The 24,498-nt window shown below is 35.4% G+C and overlaps 1 protein-coding gene across 1 annotated transcript; it reads right to left on the bottom strand.

Moving 5' to 3' along the window:
- Nucleotides 1–3,313: 3,313 nt before the first annotated feature.
- Nucleotides 3,314–6,138, bottom strand: LOC127170945 (uncharacterized). Its single transcript, XM_051119314.1, has 7 exons — nt 5,921–6,138; nt 5,671–5,734; nt 4,642–4,968; nt 4,496–4,537; nt 4,254–4,385; nt 4,109–4,149; nt 3,314–4,013 (listed from the first exon to the last, which is right to left on the bottom strand). The coding sequence occupies exons 1-7, from the start codon at nt 5,954–5,956 to the stop codon at nt 3,708–3,710; spliced, it is 948 nt and encodes a 315-aa protein (XP_050975271.1). The 5' UTR covers nt 5,957–6,138; the 3' UTR covers nt 3,314–3,707.
- Between the last annotated feature and the right edge of the window lie 18,360 nt (nt 6,139–24,498).

Here is a 24,498-nt window from a genome sequence, read left to right as displayed (position 1 = left end):
AGCGAATGGGAATGCAAAAAAACATATTTGTGGTACTCTCCCCTACTCTTTACCCAACTATGATGACTTCTACTAAGAATAAGGAAATGTGAAAAGGTCTATTATACTAGACACATTATGTCTTTTTGTAGATTGTAGGTTTATTTTAGGGTTGTGGTGCAATGTCATATTAAATACAAATTAGTATTTTTCCCACCTCTTACTTTAAAAAACTGTCTGGAACACAGTTTGAAGTTGGATGTCTGACCTGAAAACTCGGGCCAGAATGATCTACCCCGACCTCAGCAGGACACGTCCGACATCACTGCTTCCAGTGTGGAGTTATCTTATGTCAAACTTAAAAATATTAGACATTAAGATTATAAAATGATACCTTAATTTTAGCTTTTTGTAAGTTGTTTTCAAAACGAAAGCAGTATTTTTTTTTCTTCTGTTTTTGCCATAATTTGTTATGAAATATGTTAATGTGACATGTGATTGCCTGGAACTCACTTAAGTTGGAAGTGGGACATTTAAATTCGGATGTTCCCTCTTCCGACCTTGTATGAAATGTGGTATATGGCTACAGGCAGGTGAGTTTTGTTGTTGTTGTTGTTTTTTCAGGATTGGAGCTAAACTGTGCAGAACATCAACACTCCAGGACCGACCTTCAGGTTATGTCGTTATGCCAGTAGGTGGCAACAAGTGATATATGGCATCGTATGGTGAGTCATATGTCCATAAAACAGGAGAAGATAATCTGCAGAAACAGCATTTATGCATTCTGCAACTGACAGCTAAGCACATCTAATATTTTCCTTGTTTTGTTCACAGTATTGTTCAAAGATTTGTTTTTTAAAACCCCCATTCACAAACAACACTGCTGCATGCAGCCATCTTAATGTGTTTGTATATTTCACTTCTAACACACTGACATTGACTTTTCTAAAAAATCAACAACATGTATTGTCATATAATATCTGGAGAAATCAATGTTATGGATATAGCCAGAAATAATGATTCAAGTTAAAGGGATAGTTCACCCAAAAATAATCATTAGATACTCAACCTCATGACGTTCCAAAAAACCCATAAGTCCTTCATTCAACTTCGCAAATTAAGATATTTTTGATAAAATCTGAGACCTTTCTAACCCTGCATAGACACCAATGCTACTACCACACTGAAGGCCCAGAAAAGGACGTCATTAAAATAGTCGGTGTGACCTCAGTGGTTCAACCGTAATTTTATGAATATTTTTGTGTGCATAGAAAACAAAAATAATTACTTTATTTAACCATTTATTTTCTTCTGTGTCAATATTACAACCCATGCACGTGGTGCTGCTGACGCAGGAGCCGGCATTCTGATACAGGACCCACGTGCCATGCGGTTTGTTTTCATGCAGAGGAGTGCACACGCATACATTGTGATACTCTTGTGAATAGCAGCAGAGAATTACGCAAACAGAACAATTGTACTCATTATTTTTGTATTCTTTGCACACAAAAAGTATTCTTGTAGCTTTATAAAATTACAGTTCTTTCATATAACTTTTTCTTGTCTGAATGTTACTCTATACTGATAAAATTTGCTGTCAGTTTTTTTTTTTTTTAATGCAAAAACCTCCCCTCTCTCCCAAAACATATTGAAAATGATTCTGTACTACAAATGTTTGATATTTTGAGTCTTAGACTCTCAGAGATGGTGTCATGCGTTCTGTATTCTCAATTCTCCATAACCTGTTGCAGTGTTATTTTGGAAAGCAGAAGAGAGACAAGCAAAAGTAAAGATTTTTTGGTGAATGATTCTCAGGACAACCAATCCATGTGAAATAAACCTGTTACAGGGAAGTGAGAAAAGATTTCTGCTTTCAGAACTGGAAAGAACTTTCTTAACAGAACTGGAAAGGTCACATACAGCTGCCCCAAACTGTATGGATGCATCATGTCATTGTATTATTTTAAAATAAATAACAAGTGGTATTTATTTTATATACATACATACATATTTACATACTGTATATACACACATACATTTGTATTAAATTATAAAATAATATATTTATTATTCAGAATGAATAAAAATATACTAGTTGTCAAACTTGTGTTTGTATACTGTAAGCTAATATGGTAACCTACACCCGTGGTTACTACGCTAGGTAAACTCATTTTCCTACATCCTTGACAACAGTTAAAAGGCATTGCATTTTTTTAATATCTTGGAGCAAAGGGAGATGAGAGGAAAGTCTTGCTCATACATTCTGAAACGGCACTTCTAGTATTCCAAGAGAAACCATTCTCTAACTGACTCACGTCATACAGTGTTGAGATTGAATAAGGAAATCTTTTGTGGAAGGCCCCTTCAATGGTATGAGTCACAGTCTTAGGTGAAACCAGTCTAGACACACCAACACAAAGAATAGAATAGCGGCGAACTGATTTATACAATTGCAAAAAGCAGTGAGCTTGATAAGGAATAGGCTGTGGGGTTAACTTACTCATTCACACACACTCACTCAGTATGTACAGTATAAATAGAAGATAATTTGTGACTCATTGATCCTTAATTCATTAACAGTAGGCGGCCTTCGTTGTGGGTGTACAGTATAAACAGAGGGGAGTATGTTACTCATTGACCTTTTAATACGTAAAAAAGGAGGTCGTCTGTACTATTCTTCATTGTGGGTGGTAAAGAATCCCACCATCATATCTGGTAAGTTGCAGTCTCCCCTCTGCTCGTACAGGAAATGTTTTTGCATGCTTTTGCTCTTGTGGGCTTCTCAGTTTGTACTCTTTGTAGATACTCCACAAATCGTAACTTGAAAAACAGAACATAGGCCTACTTATGTCTTGCGATCTATTAGAAAAATTAGAAAATAAAGGGAGGGAAAATGATAACGTCTTTCAAACTGATTTCTGAGAAGAAAAAACATTGTTTAGACTCATTTCTAAAGGAACGAAGTAAAATATTTACTATAAAGGCCTTACGATAACTATGATGATAACTACAACTATACGTTTTTATAATTCTGTGATAATATAGATGTTTACACCACTACTATACTTTTAATATCACAAAGGAACATTTATACTCATTGCTTAATGCCTCTCTAAACAACCTGAATTTTTGGCATGTAAATTTGGCCCAATTTTCCCAATTTTTAAGATTGGTTAAATTAAAAAGCAGATTCACTCTCTAACTGCTTATACTGTAGTTACTCCAACACAACTTTTCAATTCTGGCATGTGCTTGTTACAAAGAAAAAAGGCAGTCCAACTGTTTTCTTTCTTTCTTTCTTTCTTTCTTTTTTTTTTTTTTTTTTTTTCCCAAAGGGCAGTTCAGATTTAAATATTTACAATAGTGTTTTTCAGACAACACCAAGCCATTTTATGTAACAACACTGGGCATGTTACCAAAAGAGCAAATATTATTGGTTTAAGATATTAGATATTATATGAACCACTAAACCACATGGACATAAAACCTAAAAGTTCAGCCTCAAAAATGTTGCCAAAGTTAGTTTTCAAAAAAACACTTTTGTTTAATAAAATAGCACATTATATATAGACATAGATCATGAGGTGCACTACAAACTGCTCCTCTTGCTCCTTATAGAGAGTCTTTTAGAATGATTTCTACATACAGAATAGTAAATAAGTGACCATTTTTCTTTGGTCATTTCTCAGTATTATTTTTAAATTGTCTGAATTGCATGATTAATTGAATCAGCGGACCCGGATTGCTGCATATTCTGAAGGTTCTGGTTCTGGTTCTTGTCGTGCTGTTCTTCTGGGCACTCTTGGCTGAGCCTGGTGATTCAAAGAAGCATACACCAGAGCATTCTCTTCTTCCCCTCTTTTTGTGCCAACAGTGTTGTGGCTACTATTTGCGACTCTTCCAGCTGATGAACCTCTGATAGGTGGAGTTTTACAGTCACGATATAAAGTAGATGTGAGCTGATTAGAGGGGGAACGGGTATTGTGATGAGAAGGGGGAGGAGGAGGCAGATCACCTCTTTGTGTTTCCATGTACTGTGGAAGTGAAAACATAAAAAAACAACCTTTAAAACCAAAACATTATTTTCAAGCAGATAAACAGTTTCACTAAGGAAAAATAAAATAGATACCTGAGTTTTAACTGTTATATCTTTTCTTGTTGATTTTGTACCTGCATGGTCATCCAAGGAAATGAGAAATAAAAGCAGAGTATTATTGTAACTATATATGTGTAGAACAGTAAGTAAGTTTTGTTTAAACTCCCAAACCACTCACCTTGGCATCTGATGATAAGCAATGTTACAGTTATAACTGTGAGCACCAGACCTGCCGTTCCACTGCAGATGTACACATATGGCCAGAACCACCCCAGATCATCATTTGAAGGTGTATTCAGATCATCTAATACTGAAGGAATTGAACAAAATAATATTTAAGAGTTGTTATCATAGGTCATATTGAGAAATAAAGATGCATTTGTCCAAATAAAATGTTACTAATAATGGTCATACACTTACTTGGGTTGCTTTGATTTTGTGAAACCTTATCCTCCTCATTATCTATAAAAATAAAATAAAATGTCCTAGTAGTGTCGTTATTTACGTTTAACAAAATATGTGAATGTTTACATTCCATCAGTGAATCTAAAGATAATATCATTTACCTGTCACAGTCACATTAATAGCATGGCTTACAGAGGTGTCACCTTCTTTACATCTGTAGGAACCTGTATCCTCCATTGAGATGTTCAAAAAAATCAGGAAAGCCATCCCATTATTTGCTGTGATGTTTTTCCACTCAGTTCTCATGTTATTTGAGTAATTTAAAGCATTACAGCCATTTCCATAGATTTTGCACCATGAGATTATTTGGTTCCTGTGACATCCATGTTGAGTTATAGTACAGTTTATCTTCAACTCGGTCATAACACGAGCTAGAAACACAGTATTTCGTGGCACTTTGATTACTGCAACACAGTTCATCTCAGATCCTAAAAGAATGATGGGGAAAAGGGAAAATGTAGGTAAACCAAGAAAAGCCTATAGAGATTTAAAGTAAGTTTGATATCAGAATTGACAATAAGTGTAATTTTCAGATTTTCAATCCTGAAAAGCATAAAAGTGAAATCTTATTTTCAATAAAAAGTTTTGAAATAATTGAGAGTGTTTACATTGGTGTAAACAGTACTATGCCAAACTTGTAGGCCAATTATATAAAAAACACAAACACATCACTCTGTAGACTTGCAATGTATATGTATAGTATAGTTTTTAGTACAGTTTTTTTTTTTTTTTTTTTTTTTTTTTTTTGCATGGAGACAGTTTTATTAATTACATATACTTATTGATATTGGCAATAAAGACTAAGCCAATGGATTTTCATCTTGTATAATCTAAGATATGTTGATGATTTAAATATAGGCGGTATCTAACATCTAATCCAACTAAAATTCTATAATTGAAGTCTTCCAAGCAGATATTTACCAGCTACTGTATAATATACCATGACACTGACATCAGGTCAGAAAACATTTTGTCAGGTGACAGGTTAAATAGCAACTTTCAAAACCATACTCATACCACAGCTGCTGCCATACACATACCACTATATACCCTAAAAATCACAATTAACAATATATTACTAACTGAAATTAGCCAGTAATTGGCATCATAGATCAGATCTTAATACTCACCATTTGTGTTGCCGCTGACACTCAGCGATAGCAGTAGAAGAGAAACAGCAAGATTACATATGATCTGGAAGACACAATTGCCCATGATCAAATGTTTTTATCAGACAATGTGTGTTAAAAAACTAATGTCGAAAACGAGAGCTGTGCGCATAGTTTGTCACAAGTATCTTCACGAATGTGTGTATTGGAAAGACCAAGAGTGAAGTGGAAGTGTGCTGTAAGCTGTAAGTTCCTCTATGACGTCTCTCACCATTTTTGTTTTTCTCTTTTCTTGTACCTGTTTCATCTTCACCTTCTTGGATCACAGGTTCTCTTTACTTGTGTTGTTTCTCAGCATTTCTGTTCATTTCTTTGTCAGCTTTGTATCCGTTTCTGATGGTTGTTCTTTTTGGTTTGCCTTCTTTCGTCACTGACACTGTCAAACCTCATCTAGCATGCTTGTAGTGGTTTCAAGTTGTCTGAACCTTGTCCAGGTTGGTTGAACTTTCAAGCAAATGCTGAGAAAAAAAAGAATGAAGAAACAGAAAGACAGTGAACTCAGTGACACCTCCTTGTGGAAAAACACTGAACACCAGTGCAAGCTGTCTCTTCTGTCACTACATATCTGAATTACTACTTATTTCAGTGGCAGTTGCTTGACTGATGCAGAAATGAGAGCTTGATTTTACCATTTTTTAAAAAATAGTTCAACTAAAAATGAAAGTTCTGTCATTAATTACTCACCCTCTTGTCGTTCCAAACCCATAAAACCTTTGTTCATCTTTGGAACACAAATTAAGATATTTTTGATGAAAGCCAAGAGCTTTCTGACCCAACAAAACTGACATGCTCAAGGCCCAGAAAGGTAGTAAGGACATTGTTATAATAATCCATGTGACATCAGGGGTTCTGTAATTTTATTAATCTAATAGAGTACTATTTGTGTGCAAAGAAAACAAAAATAACAACTTTATTCAACACTTTTCCATGTCATTCCCTGCCACCATTAACAAGATTATCATGAAAATTTATGTTGCTGGGATGCAAATGGGATTGTGTTGATGTTTACATGGAGTGTCGAGTTCAGTGATTTGTTGTGCTGTTGTTATTTATTGCTATGATAAGAGTATGTTAGACTGTTCAGATGATGTAGAAAATTATGAAAATGTTAGACTGTGTTTAATTTAATTAAATTAAAAAGTATTGTCAAATGTGTAACCCCACTTAACTCTTCTGGGTTCTTCCTAACCACAATAAAAAAATGATGTAAAGTATGGCTTAGAAGGAGGCTGAGATCTATGCAAACATGTTTCCCGAATTCTCAGGGACAGTGATTAACTATGCAAATCCTACGTGAAACTGAGAAGTCTTTTTAAATGCATGCAAATAAATACTTCACGAATGGTTAATACTGTGTCCTGCACTCTAGCCAAGCAACTGCCATAGATGATTTGCTTTCTTGATTTGCTTTGATTTTAGCATTGGCAACAAAGCTACATGTTTTCTGTAGTTATTTTTACGAAGGACAATCGTGAGACCAATAGACCCAGAAACACTGTGTCAGGAAGATGATGAGTCATGCTTCTAGTAAGTTCATTTGAATAGATCCATCAAATTCATACTTGCATGCATGGAACATGTGAATCTGTTGATTCTTTCATGTTTTCACACTTTGCTCAATGACGCATTCATGTCAAGCATACTTAAAAGAAATGCAAATAATACATATCTTCACTACTCACTTTATTTTCAGTAGAGGAAGTTGAGCTTCTCCATTTGTTAGGTTTGTAATTTGGCCTCCATAATCAGGTATTGCAACTTGATCACTCAGAAGTTCCTCATTTACTCAGAATCACTTTCTTAGGTTTCAGAGCAACAGTGACTTTATCAGCTGTATTTAAATACACTGTGATTGAAGAATAACATTGCGTGGCAATAACAAGCAAATTGAATAAACGCATGCGTTTATAAATTTATAAAACTATAACATGCATAAACTTTATTTAGCATTTGGAAAATTCATCTCTGTATTGCCTGAATAATCTTATATTAGTAACAGTAATAATAATAGTATAATAGTAATTATTGCCTGAATAATAGTATATCAGCCTCATATTTTGTACGTCCAAAGACAACTTCTTAATAGACACTATGCTTTCTCCTTTTTTTTTTTTTTTAATTTGGGATAAATAATATAAACCCATGCAGAAATACTTAACAGAGATTAGTGTTCTATACAGTAAGTACAACCTCCCCCACTGTCCAAAAACATTATTATTATTTTACATGGTTTGTACACTCTCAGATTTAAAATGAGTACAAAATATATCACTGGGACAGTTCCCTTTTTTTTAAAAGGTACACCTTTCACAGCTAACAAAAAATACAAAAATATGCTCCCATTATGTTCTGAAAATGTTACTTTTGAATTTAAACAATTCAAATGTCTAGTTTTTCTTTAGCTTTTTATTGTGATAGGACAGTAGAGAGATGACAGGAAAGAGGGGAGCCTGATTGGCAAAGGACCTCGAGACAGGAATCGAACTTGGGTCGCTGTGAGTGCAGTTGTGCTATATGTTGATGCACTAACCACAAGTCTATTAGCACCGACAAAAAGTCTGTTTTTTCGATTTATTATTTTTTTCTTCATTTATGCAAATGTTAGATAACATTCTATTCTATATTTATTAACATTCTATTCTATATTTTTGAAAATGTTTTTTAACATTCAAAACATCCAGTTTTTAGACATTCATTAAGTACAAATAATGTCATAATGTCATGTTTAACGAATTTTGCTCTGAGAATGTTTTCTCTCAATGTTATGAGAAGGTTCATAAAGTAAAAGTAACATTGTAAGATTGTTCCATGAATGTTGTACTCATAATGTTTGATGACACCATTATGAAAAAATATAGCAAATAATAATAACACTAATAACAATATTCCAAGGATGTTATTCTAAGACCATTTTCACTCAATATTATGAGAACATTCAATAAGTACAAATAATGTCAGTATGTTACAGGAACATTGTTCTACGAACATTTTTTATCAACATTGTGAGAATGTAATAAACTACCAATAACATTATAAGAACGTTCAATAAACATTACCTTCAGATCGTTTTGTCCTAACATTTACATAACTTTTAAAGAATGTTAGTGAGATTATGGGAATGTTCCATGTTAGCTGTTGGTTAACTCTATCTGTCTAACTCTAATTTATTCTAAGTTCAGAGTGGAGAAAAAAAGTGTAAATGTATCAGCCCAATACATACTGAAATATTACACAAAGGATCAAGTGTTCCATTCAAACTACGGGGTATAACTGTCAGGACTGTCAAGTAAACTAAGGGCCCAAGCACAAGAGCACTTACAATTACCTATAATTAGGCAATAAAATGACACTTTATTCCAGTACTTAACTTGAATTGGTGGATCTGTCATCAGAAGGATTACGAGTGGAAAGCAGGGACATATTCGTCTCCATAAGAAATAAAAGTGTCCACCTGATTCTGGATTAGTTTGAACGGTGGTAGGAAATGTTGAATGTTGAGGCATTGAAGACCTTAATAAACTCCAGATACTCAAACTCCTCTTGGCATGCACACTTTTCTAATTATATATGAAGAGTTCAGATGCAAAACACTCTAAAAGCCATCTCGGTCAAAAATAAGATAATGATACTGAGTGAATGCTCTCGACACATATTATACGTCCATCAAATACAGCCTCAGCCCAATCAGAAGTACTGGTACTTACATAGAAACCTATACATCGGAGCCTGATAAAAATGTATTTTTTAAAGAAAGATGTCAGATGGATTTAGAGGCTTTTGGATCTGAACTCTTCCTATATTTATATATATGTTTAGAAATGTTACCTTAGCAAGTAACTGAAATAAAATGTTAAGTTGAAGTACTAAAAAAAAGCACTAAAAGTAAAGCCCAATGGAAATATTAAAAATAAGTAAAATTAAAATAAAAACTATAAATATATGATTATAGTATATAAATAATACTAAAACAACACTTCTTTAATCAGAGTATAAAGTGTGTATTATGAAAATAACAGTCTTTAAAAAAAAGAACCCCAATAAAATGAGTTTATTTCAGATAATTTCATCTGTCAACATGAGCTGGCAAACACATTTTATCACAAAATGATACAATGTAACAAGGAAGCTTTTCCTAAAAATATTATGTTAATAGTTTAAATATGCACATACAACAATTAGCATGTTGAATTTGCTTATTTAATAAAGCTCATTGTCTTAACTTTTGCTAAACTACTTCTCTTCACTTATCTTTCTTTTCGGCAGCAGAGGAAGTTGAGCTTCTCGTCACAGTCTCTGTTCTCCCATTTGTCAGTTTTTGCGTTGCGGGCTCCACAACGATAGGGCTGAGCTGGGCACTGTGACAGTGAAGTCTGAGTCCCCAGAGTCTTGTTGTTGACCCAGAATCACTCACCAACCAGGTAACGCAGACCTGTCTACACACTGTCTGTCTGTTTCTCCTGTGTCTGCATTTTTATTAGTTGTAATTGTCTCTCAGTGGTGATGCTGGCCAGATCAGTGTAGTGAGTCCTGCAGTACTGCAGCGCTTCCTCCCATGTTTTCATCTCTTTAACAAGAATGAAGACTGCCTTATAGCAGGAAAACTGAAGTAAGTTATTGCAGCTATAGTCTGCCCACATGAAACTAGAGAATACACAGTTTTGATTTCCATCAAAATTATTGGGTTGACCTTGTTCCCACTTTGAGAAAGAAAATGGATGTCCATCAGACCACAGAAACTGATTAATGTTGGATGTGTTCCTAAAAAGGCCGATCCACTTGGATGTGAATTTTGTTGTTAGCTGTATAAGCATGTCTTGTTCTTCTTGACTTGTGATGGTTGACAGATCTTTGTAATATTTGCTGCAGTAACTCTGAGCATCAGTCCAGTTCTTAGCAAATGGCACGTAGAAATGCTCCCTAATCAAAGCTTTAGTCAGTCCACAGAAGACAGTCAGGAGAATGATGGACGCTTTCATCTTTCCAGTGAGGTGCTGAATTAGTGCTAGAATGAGGGTTGTGTTGTGACCCTCCAAGATGACATCATTTGAAAGACATGTAACTTAATAAAAGGAGTTGTCTGGACCCACCCCCTGATAAACTAAATTATGTAAACTCCTGTATAAACTTATGTAAATGTTTGCAGGACCTGTATGTAATGGAATTTTTAAAAATGACCAAGTGTCCCACTCAAATTGTCATTCACTTTGATAACATGGTGTAATGAAAACTATTTTATTGGGTAAGACAGTTGAATAACCATACAGAATTTTGCCTTATCACAGTGTAATCAAACATTTAATAAATACCTTTATAAATATACAGTAGTCAACATTTGAAGTGGATCCAAAAAGTTGGACAAGAATGGGTATTGTTTTGGTTTTAGGACAACGTTGATGAAAGGTTTTGATCCACTTTTGATCCAAATGTTGACTAATATATTCCACCATAGTCAGATATTCCGCTCCAGTTTAACAAGGGCATGGAAATGCATTATTTTACAATTTCAGATACATAAACAAAAACAACAAACAAATGAACTATATTTACATCGGATGCCCATTTTGAACAAGTTGGTATGATCCTTTAGAATCCAATTCCTGAATGGACTCTAATGGACTCAGTGTAGCGAACCATTTCAGTGCATGTGTCTTCAAATGATAATCAGCTACTGCTCACCCCACACCTCTCTTCTTTTTTCCTCCTCCTCTTTTCTTTTTCCCTGGTTTCCTTTGGCAAGAATTACAGTGGGCTATATGAACACACTAGCAAGCATGATAAGAAACAAAAGAGAGCTTACAGCTTAATAAATTATATTTAAATGACTATAAGGAGTTGCCTCGACCCACCCCCTGATAAACTAAATTATGTAAACTCTTATGCAAATGTTTGCAGGACCTGCATGTAATGGAATTTTGTAAAAAGTATAAAGTATTGTCATGGAATTACCGATAACAGGATGTAAAAAAAATAAAAATAAAAATAAAAAATAAATAATATATATATATATATATGTATATATATATATTATTAAGTAAGGTAGTTAAATAACCATACAGAAATGTTGCCTGAACACAGTGTAACCAAACATTTAATAAATTTCTTAATAAGCATATTCCATCATAATCATATTCTTCTCTAGTTTATGCATGAAAATGCATTACAAGATATTACAATTTCAGATACATAAACAAACAAACAAATTAACTACATTTTAATTTCATAACCATCAATCCTTAAATTATTTATTGTGTTTTATTTGCTTATTTGTTAAAGAGGACATTGGATGCCCATTTTCTACAATTTGGTATGATTCTTTATGGTCTTCATGAAATGTCTGCAACATACTTTGGTTAAAATTCCTCAATGATTGTGTAAAACAACACCCTTTTTACTTTGTCAAAAACCCATTTTAGTGCATGTCTCTTTAAATGATAATAAGCTACTGCTCACCCTGCCCCTCCCTTACATTTTTTGTGTATTCGTTGGCGCATCACCATCAAAACAAAACTAATCCACTGCATCCTCAGAAGCTCTGACAATCGAGAGAAAAAGAAGACTCTTGCATTCACTTTTACGTCCAACTACAAAACACCTGCATTGCTTATGAGACATTGTTGTCGCTACAGCTGTTTCAGGGCAGGGAAAATGCATCCGATAACTCGAATTTTGACAACTAGGGCTGAATGAACACGATAATTGTAATAGTTAAAGGGGTCATCAGATGCCCATTTTCCACAAGTTGATATGATTCTTTAGGGTCTTAGTGAAAAGTCTATAATATACTTTGGTTAAAAATTCTCAATGGTTGTGTAAAACCACACCCTTTTTACCTTGTCAAAATGAGCTCTGCAAAAATCATCCCATTCTGAGGGGTTGTTCCCTTAAATGCAAATGAGCCTTGCTCACCCCGCCCCTCTCTTCTCTCTGTGGAGTGACGAGCCTGTTTACTTTAGCCGCATTTAGCCGCTAAACTTGCTAACTCGCACGTTATTAGGAAAGGCAATCGCAAAGATTCATAAAAAAACCTTATACTCACTTCTGCTGTAAGTGAAGCTGGATCACGAATGATTTGCGTGAACATAGACCGATATATGTAGATCGGGAGGCGCATTCCCTTCACAAACAAACGTAATCCACTGCATCTTCAGCAGCTCGGATGTTGGGAGTAAATGACGACCACGATGTTCATTATTACATCCAGGAACACAACACTCGCTGAATCTGAGATATTCTTGTCGAAACAATGGAAGTTTTTTTTTAATCGATTGACAGCACTAGTTAAAATCCATTAACGTTCTTTTCAAGATTCCCTTGTCTCTGTTTTTATCAGCTGTAATTGTCTCTCAGTGGTGATGCTGGCCAGATCAGTGGGGTGAGTCCTGCAGTACTGCACTGCTTCCTTCCATGTCCTCTTCTCTTTTACAAGAATGAAGGTGATCTTGTAGCAGAAAAAAGTATGTAACTTAAAACACTCATAGTCAAACAAGATGAGCCTCAATGAACCCACAGTACTGAAATCCAAAAAGATTATTGGGCTGACCGTTTTCTCACTTAGAGTAAGAAAACGAATCTCCATCAGACCACAGAAACTGATTTATGTTGAATTTGTTCCTGTACAGGCTGATCCACTTGTCTAAACTGTTTCCTCCTGCCAGCTGTATAAAAATGTCTTGTTCTTCTGGACTTGTGATGGTTGACAGATCTTCATAATATGTCCTGCAGTGACTCTGTGCATCAGTCCAGTTCTTGGGGATGCTCAAATAGAAATGCTGTCTAATCAAAGCTTTAGTCAGTCCACAGATGACAATTAGGAGAATGAACCTAGAGACAACCTAACTCACCCCCAGATAAACCAAATTATGTAAACTCATGTAAATATGAACTTGTAAAAAGTAAAGTTTTAGGTAGTTATATCTATCTGCACCAGCTTCATTCTGGGTTCATGGTAGAAATGGAAATTTTGATATTGAGAACATTTGGTCACATTTTATTTTAAGGTCCAGTTCTCGCTATTAACAAACCATTAACGACTTTTGCCTCAATAAACTCCTAATTTGCTGCTTGTTAATAGCTAGTCAGGCAGTTGTTAAGTTTAGGTGTAGGGATGTAGATTATGATCATGCACACTCTAAAAAACGCTGGGTTGTTTTTTCAACCCAAATGCTGGGTTGAGACCGCTGGGTAAGAAAGTTGGGTTAATTTAACCCAATTTTGGGTTAAAACTGGTCTTAATTTATAACCCAGTGGTGCTGGGTTAGGAACGCGGACCCGAGAGAGAGCAGGCACGTCGTGTCCACCGTACGTCAAAAAGTGCGAGAAGCGGCCATTTTCTCAGCGTCTGCGGATGGAAGCGAGTGAAGGACGATTTTCGGTAATTAAAGATTAAAAAATGTAAAATCATCATTCATTATGTGTGTCCGGGAGTATTTTAAGACTTGGAACGCGGGAAAAGTCGGAAAAGAGCTTTTATTGTACAATACGCTGACGCGGTTTTCGCCTCAGAAATAGTCTTAACGGCCTCTTCTACTGAACGGAAGAGATAGCTTTAATACAACGTCTGTGAGTTTCATATGTCATATTTACACAAGATTTAGGTGTTAATAGAGGGTTATTAACCGATTTACATGTTAATTCGTAAACCTTTTTTTCCCGCGATTAAACTGAAAGTAGTTTCCTAAAGAAAACGGCGTCGTGTAATGAAGACTAGCTTAATTATTGTAAGGCTCATTAAGTTTTAATTGTTAAAAGTAATGTTTTGCATGTAATATTTCAGACTTGTTGAGCTTCGAGTCTTCAATGTGCCCGCGCCGGGAGTTAACGACACGGAAGACCGCGAGTGAGAGGAGACGATCGGCTCGGCTTCTTCAGAGGAGACGGAAAGACGGTACAAGGCAAGTAATGGTCATAATTCCGTATAATATCACCTTTTTTGACTATTAGTAAAAGAATGGTTGCATTTTTTTAGAGATTGAAAGCCAGAGACATAGGAGAGCTTCATTTTTTTCAGGATTACTGCGAGTGATTTTTAGAAAATGCATGTTTCTGTTGTCTTCTGCCTGTTTACGTCACATTTTGATGCAACAACAGTATGATGACTTGTTCACATTTTATTTAAACCATTTTTGCAGAACTCAACTTTGAGGCTAACACCACAGGAGCCTACTTGTGTGAGGAGGTGATTTTTCTGAGCTTTAGAAAAGAGGGAAAGGTGATTTAAGGCAAGTAAAGGTAATAATTTAATTTTATATTTTATGTAATTAATTAATTTATTTATTTGTCTAAGAGTAAAAATATGTTTTATGTAGATGTTCAAAGCCAGAATCAGGATAGATTCATTCTTTTTGATTGATACTAGCTATTTGTAGAAAATAAACATTTCCATTGTCTTCTGCCTGTTTACTTAATATTTTGATGCAAAAATAGTATGATTACTTGTTCACATTTTAATTAAATAATTGATGTGCATATTTTTCATTGCAGAACTCAAACCAGCTCTGGAGTTAATGGCACGGAAGGCCGCGTGAGAGAGGAGGCGATCTCCTCAGCTTCTTCAGAAGAGACGGAAAGACGGTATAAGGCAAGTAAAGTTCATAATGTCATAATTCCATATTATATATTTTTTTGACTAGTAGTAAAAGAATGTTTACTTTTTTGTAGATGTTGTAAGCCGGAGACATAGGAGAGCTTCATTCTTTCAGGATTGATGCGAGTTATTTTTGACCATTGGTGTCTGTGTTTTTCATTGCAGAGCTCAAACCAACTTTGGAGTTAACAACACAGAAGCCTATTTGTGTGAGGAGGTGATTTTCTCAGCTCGTTCATAAGAGAGGGAAAGGCGGTTTAAGGCAAGTAATGGTCATAATTTTTTTTTTGTTTGTTTGACTGTAAAAAAATGTTTTATGTAGAGGTTAAAAGGCCACAGACATAAGAGAGCTTCATTCTTTTAAGATTGATGGAAATTATGTTTTAGAAAATAAATGTTACCAATGTCTGCTACTGTAGTATTCTAAAGCACTGTGGTAGACAAAGACAATAAACAACCACACAATATGGTTGAAATAATAAAACAGTTTAGTTACCCATCCTTACAGAATTGAATGCACCTCTGTTTGAAAATGGTTACATTTGAACTAAATGTTTTCTTTTTTAAATGTTTTTCTATTTTAGGCCACTGATGAAGAGCAGGTGGTGACTGGGATGAATGCTGGACAAAGAGGAGAAATGATCTTCCCCCAAACTGATGCAACGGTGGTTTTAAAGGAGGAGGCCGCCCTGGATAATGTCAAAGATGTTGCACACCTTTGCTGAGCTGATGGGACTTCATGACTACATCAATTATCTTAAAGAGATTAAGGAAATTGGCAGTGATGCATTTTCTGTATGCGATCATGGACTATGAAACAAACCGTAAGTGTATAGTCTGTAAAAACAAAATGTCAAATGCTCGTTCTGTGTTGTTCAGTAGAAATGGAGTTCACATTCATTCATACACATACTCACAATACTTCACCCATTTGCTTGTGTTAAATGTTATAATGTCAGTGTTAATGTTGTGGTTTTATTTTTAGTTTGTGTTTAAAAGAAAAAAGAAAGAAAGAAACTATTAACTAATTGTACAATTATTGTAAAGTAGTGTTTTTTGTACAGTAGTTTTATACAATATACAGAATTTACCAGACAAAATAGTCAGCAGATGTTCAGTGCTTCATTTATAAACTCTGTACCTGCTAATGCCATATTTTTTCTGCATTTCTTTTCACATGCATGTTACTTTTGAATGTTTTCTCTTGTTGTAGTTTTTAATAAACATTTATCTTTTGATAGTCATTCTGTGTGTGTTAAAGTGATTTTATAATGATCAAGATTTGTAGATTTAATGCCTAGCTCAATTTTGGGTTCATTTTAGCCTAGCAGTGTAGTAATTTTAAACCATAAAAAAAGCAACCCAGCATGCTGGGTCAATCATTCAACCCAACTTGCTGGGTCAAAACAACCCAGCGCTGGGTAAAAAAGGGACAAACCCAGCGCTGGGTAAAAAAGGGACAAACCCAGCGCTGGGTCCCTTTTTTACCCAGAATAACCCAAATTGGGTTGTTTTTAACCCAGCATTTTTTAGAGTGCAGAATATGTGCTTTAAAAGTACTAATAAACAGCCAATATGCTAGTAATATGCATGCAAAAGTAGGTGAATTGTGAACTGGTGTTTTTGTTGTCTGGACGTGCTTTTGGACTCTCAGATGCTCTTTCTTCCTGTAAACGATCCTCAAATTAGTCAACAATCATCAAGGTGCTACATGTTGCATGCAGATCTCCAGCGATCTGTTATAGGCCTACTCCCTTCCAAGTGTCCAGTGATCTATAACATTCACCTCTAAGCGTTTCCCTGTACTGTTTTATTTGAGCTCTTCATGGTCAGTTTTTCAGACTTACCTGCTTGAATATTACTTAGCTGTTCATGCTACCTACTATTACCCATATCTGCTATGTTGTGTTTACCCCCCTGGTGCACCCACCTTCTATTGGACTAATTCTGATATTTGCAAGGTACATGATTACAGGATCTGTCTGAATGGTGCAGAAAAGGGAAGTACTCAAGCACTCAACACTCACCATTAACTACTATTCAAACTGATACAGAAACAATGAAAAATGTTTATTCTTACTAAGTTCAATATGTGCTTGCTTTAATTTCATAACCCTTTCTATAATGATGATAGATCCACCAATGCAAGAGAAGGAATAAAGGATTTTTTAATGAGGTACTGTATGAATTTAACTATAGTGGAATAACTAGAGGTGGCACAGGCTTCACTGTTACAGATGAAGGTTATTGTGTCAGGAATGAGGCCATGCCACCAAAAGTGATTCTGGAGTAGTTAAATGTCTGTCTAAATAACAGGATGTGGAGAACACAGAGTAGAATGAACCCAAGATATCACTCAGGATGCAGGACTAGTGGTACACAGGGGCAGCATAATGGGGGGCTAGGGGTGAGGTTAGAACAATTCCTGAATCACGATCATGATTTCTATCTATCATCGAGGAGAGTAAGCTCCCCCTCGATTCTTCCAGGCAATGACACCACTCTTTAAAAGCTGCCATGACTAACAGTTCTCGACTGCCAACATCGTAATGTCTTACAAATTTCTTCAGCAGCCAAGAGCTTGTAAGCAAAGCGTCAGGATGATGGACAATCTTTTCAAGAGCCTCAATGATTCCACTTTAGTTTCTTAGTTGAATATGATGAATATAAGAAATAATAATAAACAGATAAGTAATAATGGTGATTTATTGTATATTGATTATTATTATTATATATATTCTACAAATACAAAACACATTAACTTAGAACTGTCCGTTTGTCTACAAACTGAGAAATTCTCTAGGGTGAGGTACAGAAAGTTTTTCATAATGCATTTGCATTGTAGGAAGTGTACAAAGATGAGATATTTGTCCTATTCTTAATTTAATCAAGATAAAAAAAAAAAAAAAAAAGTATAATCAGTTCTTTAGATAGATAGCATAAAAACAAAACAGGTGGTAAAGCTCAAATCATCAAACATTATACATAAAGCAGGCAAGATTAACTAATAATGAATGAACTCAAGGATGTCAGAGAAACAGCAAAATTTCATCTATACTTTAAATCGTACCTAGGATAATTTTTAAAATGTCTACTAAAACACACCAGATGTGACCCTGGACCACAAAACCAGTCATAAGGTCACAACCAGTCTTTTTTTTTTTAAATTGAGAGTTATACATCATCTGAAAGCTGAATAAATAAGCTTTTTGATACATTTACAGTAGGAAATTTACAAAATATCTTCATGGAACATGATCTTTATTTAATGACCTAATAATTTTTGGCATAAAAGAAAAATCGATCATTTTGACCCATACAGTGAATTGGTGGCTATTGCTACAAATATACCTATGCTACTTATGACTGGTTTTGTGGTCCTTGCACGTATTGGCAATATTTAAAGCACATAGTATGCACCAATTGACAATATTTAAAGCACAAAGTATGCAAATATAAAAATTTGCATTTTGTAGTTACAGAAGAAATTTGTATATGTACATTAATAAGAGAAACTCTAATTAACCCATTAAATTTATTGTAATATTACCACTGATAGTTAAAAAGTGAATAAAGTGACACTCTTCTGTGTACCCATAATAAAAGAATAGATCAAGTATGTCAGATAACAGTCACTTTCAATAGCTAAAAAGATTTAAATTATAATATTTTAACCCACGGTACACTTTACATTTAGTTTTAAAGGAATGCTAAGGGGTTACCAAAACTAAACATTACAACATTAAAAATGATTATATTAATGTAAGATTTCCTTTTTGACATTCAGTCATTTCAGACATTTCAAGTTCAAATTCTGGTTCAAAGTTCTGGCCCGTCTTCTGCTGAAATGAAGTAAGTAAGTAAGGAAACAAACAAATGTGAGCACTGTACACCGTTTATGATTATACACAGATTTTTTTTTTTTTTTTACTTTAGTTTCTTTAAACCATTCTTTTACTAATAGTTTAAAATGATTTGATTTATTCATTTATTGCATGTAAATTGGATCTGAATCCTTCATTTACCTTCTTGTTCAGCTGCAGAGAAAGTTGAGCTTCTCTGCACAGTCTCTGTCTTCCCATGTGTCATTTTTTATGTTACGGGCTCCACAATCATGAGCTGGGCACTCTGACAGTAAGACTTGATCCCCCAGAGGATTGTTGTTGGCCCAGCTCCATTCCCCATCCAGATAAAGCAGACCTGTCCACACACGTTCTGTCTGTGATTCGCTTGTCTTATTTTTTGTCAGCTGTAATTGTCTCTTATTGGTGATGCTGGCCAGATCAGTGTGGTGAGTCCTGCAGTACTGTAATGCTTCCTCCCATGTCTTCTTCTCTTTTACCAAGATAAATTTAGTTTCACCACAGAAGAAAGTAAGCATCGAATTACAGTAATAATCAAACCACTTGCTTGAAATCATGACACAGTTCTGGTTTCCACCTGTATTATCAGGTTGTTCGTCACTCCAGTCAGTGAAGGAAAGTGAGTTTCCATCAGACCACAGAAAGTTGCTAGTGTTTGTCATGTCCCTGTAGAGGCCGATCCATTTGAACCCTGTATTTCTTCCTGCCAGCTGTAAAAGCATGTCTTGTTCTTCTTGACTTGTGATGGTTGACAAGTCTTCATAATATTTCCTGCAGTAACTCTGAGCACCAGTCCAGGTCAGTCGGATGTTTACATAGAAATGCTCTCTAATCAAAGCTTTAGTCAGTTCACAGAGGACAATCAGGAGAATCATGGATGCTTTCATCTTTCCAGTGAGGTGCTGAAACAGTACTGGAATGAGACTTGTAGGTCTTGAGTGTAGTGAGTTCAGCAAGTGTAACATGTGTAAATTTCACACGCAAACAAATTTCAGGCCTTGGAGCACACGCCCAGGCAAACTAGTTTTCATGAAATTAACATTTTTCCAAGGTTTTATGCCTATCCAATAAATTTGGCTGTAGTGTGCATTTTCTCCTCATGTTTTTTGTGTAAGTAATGAGTCACAGATCAACCATAAATAAATATACGTTTGTGCATCAACAACCTTTTCTGTCAGTACATGTAGATCTTTCAGATGAATTTGAAGAGTGCTGCCTGGTCTTGGTCACGTCTTAATCTCAACCAGTCAAAGTCCTGGTCTTGACACACTATGGTCTTGGACAAGGTGGTCTTGACTGCAACATGTGACTTTGATGAATTTGAAAGTCGGTAGCAGCAATATCACATTTGAACTTGAATCTCTTGTGAAAACCATGTGGGGAAGAAAATCCTCTCGCAGTATACCAGATTGCATAATTCTCTTTGAGATGACACGGTTTGTGAGAATACTGCCTTTTCTAGTATTTTTGACAGAAAAGAAAGATTTGAGATGGGTCTGTTGTTAACTAATTCTCTTGGATCATGGGCTGTTGTTGTTTTTTTTTTCTAAAAAGAGTCAAAAACTAAGCAGATTTTGCAACTTTTCTGTAGGTAGAAACACTATCCTTTCATGCAATGCGAAATACCTCTATTTTTGCTTTCTTCCAATTGTGCTCCAATTTCTGGACTGCTCTTCCCTGGTGAAAAAAACAGCATATGCTGGTAGGTATGTTTTGATGCTGGGATGCTGGTTATTTATGTTTTGATGCTGGTTTAAGCTGGTCCTTTGCTGGTTTATGCTGGTCATGTTGCTGGTCAAGGACCGGCATCCCAGCATCAAAACATACCTACCAGCATATGCTGTTCTTTTCACCAGGTCTAAAGTACTATAAAAGAGAGAGTGTATGTTTTCTGTTTTTGCTATCACAAATTCTGAGGAGTTGGGAATCAGGAAGTTTATTTACAAAGCAGCTGTTAGTGTTAGAAGTGGTGGTTCTACCATATTTGTAACAAGGAGGCTCTCCATGTGGAAGTTTCCACAACAGATGGTCAACTCAACTATGCCATCTACTGTTGAAACATAGTTGAGAACCACTGGGTTACAGAGAAGATGGATCCCTGGAATCAACTTAATATTACATGTTTTTACACATCTACCTTGAGAAATCTACAGTAAGGATTTGTGTTGAATAAACTACAGTAGAAAAATTCAAATTTATTGAAAGTTAAATAAGAATAACATCTTGTGAAAGACTGCAGACTGTGAGGGACTAAGCAGTGAAAGAACAGAAGACACAGGGGAAAAAAATCAATAAATCAAATGAAATCTTTACAAAAGTTCAAAAACATTCCAAATAAAAGAAACACCTATTTAGATCTAAAAAGAACAGGGTTCTTTTAATACTTCTTATTTATTTATCTGCAAACAGTGAATGACAATCACACAACTCTTACCAAAATAAATGACATAAAAAGAAACAGAAAATACCTTTTTAACAATATACTGTTAAAAATATCCATGCTGCTGACAGTGGCATTTAGATGAATATGTAAATATGTGCTGCACACTTTTCTCTTAGTAATAAAATCAGACTGTTAAGATAAATAAAGTATTGCAATGATCAGATAAAGCTTTCAGACACTCTTGACCGTTTCAGACTTTTCTTTCTTTCTTTTCTTTTCTTTTTTTTTTTTTTTTTTTTAAATATGAGCGACCTGTATATATATATTTTTTTTTTTTTTTTAGCTGTAATTGTCTGCTGGTGGTCTTGCTGGCCAGATCAGTGTCAGTCTTACTGTACCGTAGCACTTCTTTTCTTGTCCTCTTTAAAAAGAACTAGACTAAATTGTTTCCTCCTGCCAGCTGTGTAAAGCCGAGCTCACACTAAAGGATTTTTAAAATCCTAACTGATTACGAAAGCTGGTTACAGCACACACATAAGGAGAATTTTTGCAGATTATCTTCCCTGAAATCTTAAACATGCACACACTACAAGATTTGAAAATTGTGGCACATCACACACTATAAGATATTATTAAGATTATCATGACGGAGGGAGCCCCTCATGTGATCTTACGCAACAGATAGTCATTTCAGCAACTAATGTTTATTTTTGCGATTGTGGTATGTTTTCAACATATTATACAGACAGTGTTACTACAAAAACATAAGAAGCAATTTCCTCCATCTCCACTACCCAATGGACCGTTTTACGGTCGTGCATTGGCTGTTGTGAAAGTACTGACGTAATCATAGCCATGATCATCCCGATTTAAAATCCTGAATATCAAACATGTTTGATGTGATAAGGGCGACCCCGATTTGTGTGAGAGCAGATAGGGAGGTGCAAGATTCAATCTGTGAACGTCTCACATTACCAGATAATCCGTGCCGAACTTCGGGACTGATTGAGGTGCTCGACAAGATTTTTGCTCCGATTCTCGGGAGAGGAAAATCAGGGCAAAATTCGGGCTAAAAATCCTGTAGTGTGAGCCCGGCTTAGCCATGCCTTCTTCTTGACTTCTGATGGTTGACATAGCTACCATGTAATATGGCCTGCAGTGACTCTGAGCATCAGTCTAGGTCTTTTTGATATTCACATAGAAATGCTCTCTAAGCTTTAGTGCTTATAGAGAGCATTCTCAAAGCTTTGGTCAGTCCACAGATGACAATCAGGAGAATGATGGATGCTTTCATCTTTCCAGTGAGTTTGTTGAATCAGTGTTATAGAAGTGTGATGTGTGATAATGTGTAATGTTCCCACATTATAAAAATCATTTGAAAGATATTCAAATAAATTTAAGCAGTTACCTTATGTAAAGGTAAAAATAAAGTGCAACCTTTGATTTATTTGACTAAGGTGCTTTAGCTAGGATTAGTATCGCTGTTCTCTCTCTCTCTCTCTCTCTCTCTCTCTATATATATATATATATACAGGTGCATCACAATTTGAATGTTGTGGAAAAGTTCAGTAAAAGTTCATTTATTTCAGTAATTCAACTCAAATTGTTAAACTTGTGTATTAAACAAATTCAGTGCACACAGACTGAAGTAGTTTAAGTCTTTGGTTCTTTTAATTGTGATGATTTTGGCTCACATTTAACAAAAACCCACCAATTCACTATCTCAACAAATTAGAATATGGTGACATGCCAATCAGCTAATCAACTCAAAACACCTGCAAAGGTTTCCTGAGCCTTCAAAATGGTCTCTCAGTTTGGTTCACTAAGCTACACAATCATGGGGAGACTGCTGATCTGACAGTTGTCCAGAAGACAATCACTGACACCCTTCACAAGGAGGGTAAGCCTGGATTTTTCTTAAGTTCTTAAGTTCTGAAATCACCTTGTATTACCTGTGAAGTCATTGTATGAGCATAATTTACTCAAATAGGCTAGTTTAAATCAAACAATTATCGTAATAATTAGATGTTTCTATATGGTGCAGTCATTCATTTGTTACTCCTTTAAAAAATTTGTCTTAAAATTTATTTATTTTTGTTGTTTTGTTTGGTTTTGTTATGATTAGTCTCACATGTGTCTAGTTTAGTTCAGAGGAAGCTAGGAAAGGAAACAAGGATGCAAAAATAAGAAAAGAGAAGTACACCTTGTGTTTTGCTTTGGTTATTTTCTTAAGTTCTACACAGATTGGAATAATTTTAAGACAAAGAAAATCTTCAGTAGTAATATCAAAGTTGCTCGTTTTTTGTTAGAAAGATTAATTAATGATAAAAGCCACAAACATTCATTGCCAAAGAAGCTGGCTGTTCACAGAGTGCTGTATCCAAGCATGTTAACAGAAAGTTGAGTGGAAGGAAAAAGTGTGGAAGAAAAAGATGCACAACCAACCGAGAGAACCACAGCCTTGAGAGTCTTGTCAAGCAAAATCGATTCAAGAATTTGGGTGAACTTCAGAAGGAATGGACTGAGGCTGGGGTCAAGGCATCAAGAGCCACCACACACAGACGTGTCAAGGAATTTGGCTACAGTTGTTGTATTCCTCTTGTTAAGCCACTCCTGAACCACAGACAATGTCAGAGGCGTCTTACCTGGGCTAAGGAGAAGAAGAAATGAACTGTTGCCCAGTGGTCCAAAGTCCTCTTTTCAGATGAGAGCAAGTTTTGTATTTCATTTGGAAACCAAGGTCCTAAAGTCTGGAGGAAGGGTGGAGAAGCTCATAGCCTAAGCTGCTTGAAGTCCAGTGTTAAGTTTCCACAGTCTGTGATGCTTTGGGGTGCAATGTCATCTGCTGGTGTTGGTCCACTGTGTTTTTTGAAAACCAAAGTCACTGCACCCGTTTACCAAAAATTTTAGAACACTTCATGCTTCCTTCTGCTGACCAGATTTTTAAAGATGCTGATTTC

This window comes from Labeo rohita, chromosome 1 (assembly GCF_022985175.1).
Source record: "Labeo rohita strain BAU-BD-2019 chromosome 1, IGBB_LRoh.1.0, whole genome shotgun sequence".
Taxonomy (NCBI): domain Eukaryota; kingdom Metazoa; phylum Chordata; class Actinopteri; order Cypriniformes; family Cyprinidae; genus Labeo; species Labeo rohita.
This window is presented reverse-complemented; position numbering and strand designations above follow the sequence as displayed.

Excerpts from the sequence above, each read along its gene's own strand:
- LOC127170945 (XM_051119314.1), bottom strand. The coding sequence starts at position 5,956 with ATGAAACAGGTACAAGAAAAGAGAAAAACAAAAATG. Across the intron at positions 5,735-5,920 it reads AAAAGAGAAAAACAAAAATG|ATCATATGTAATCTTGCTGT; the intron begins GTGAGAGACGTC and ends TGTGTCTTCCAG. Across the intron at positions 4,150-4,253 it reads GCTTATCATCAGATGCCAAG|GTACAAAATCAACAAGAAAA; the intron begins GTGAGTGGTTTG and ends ATGACCATGCAG.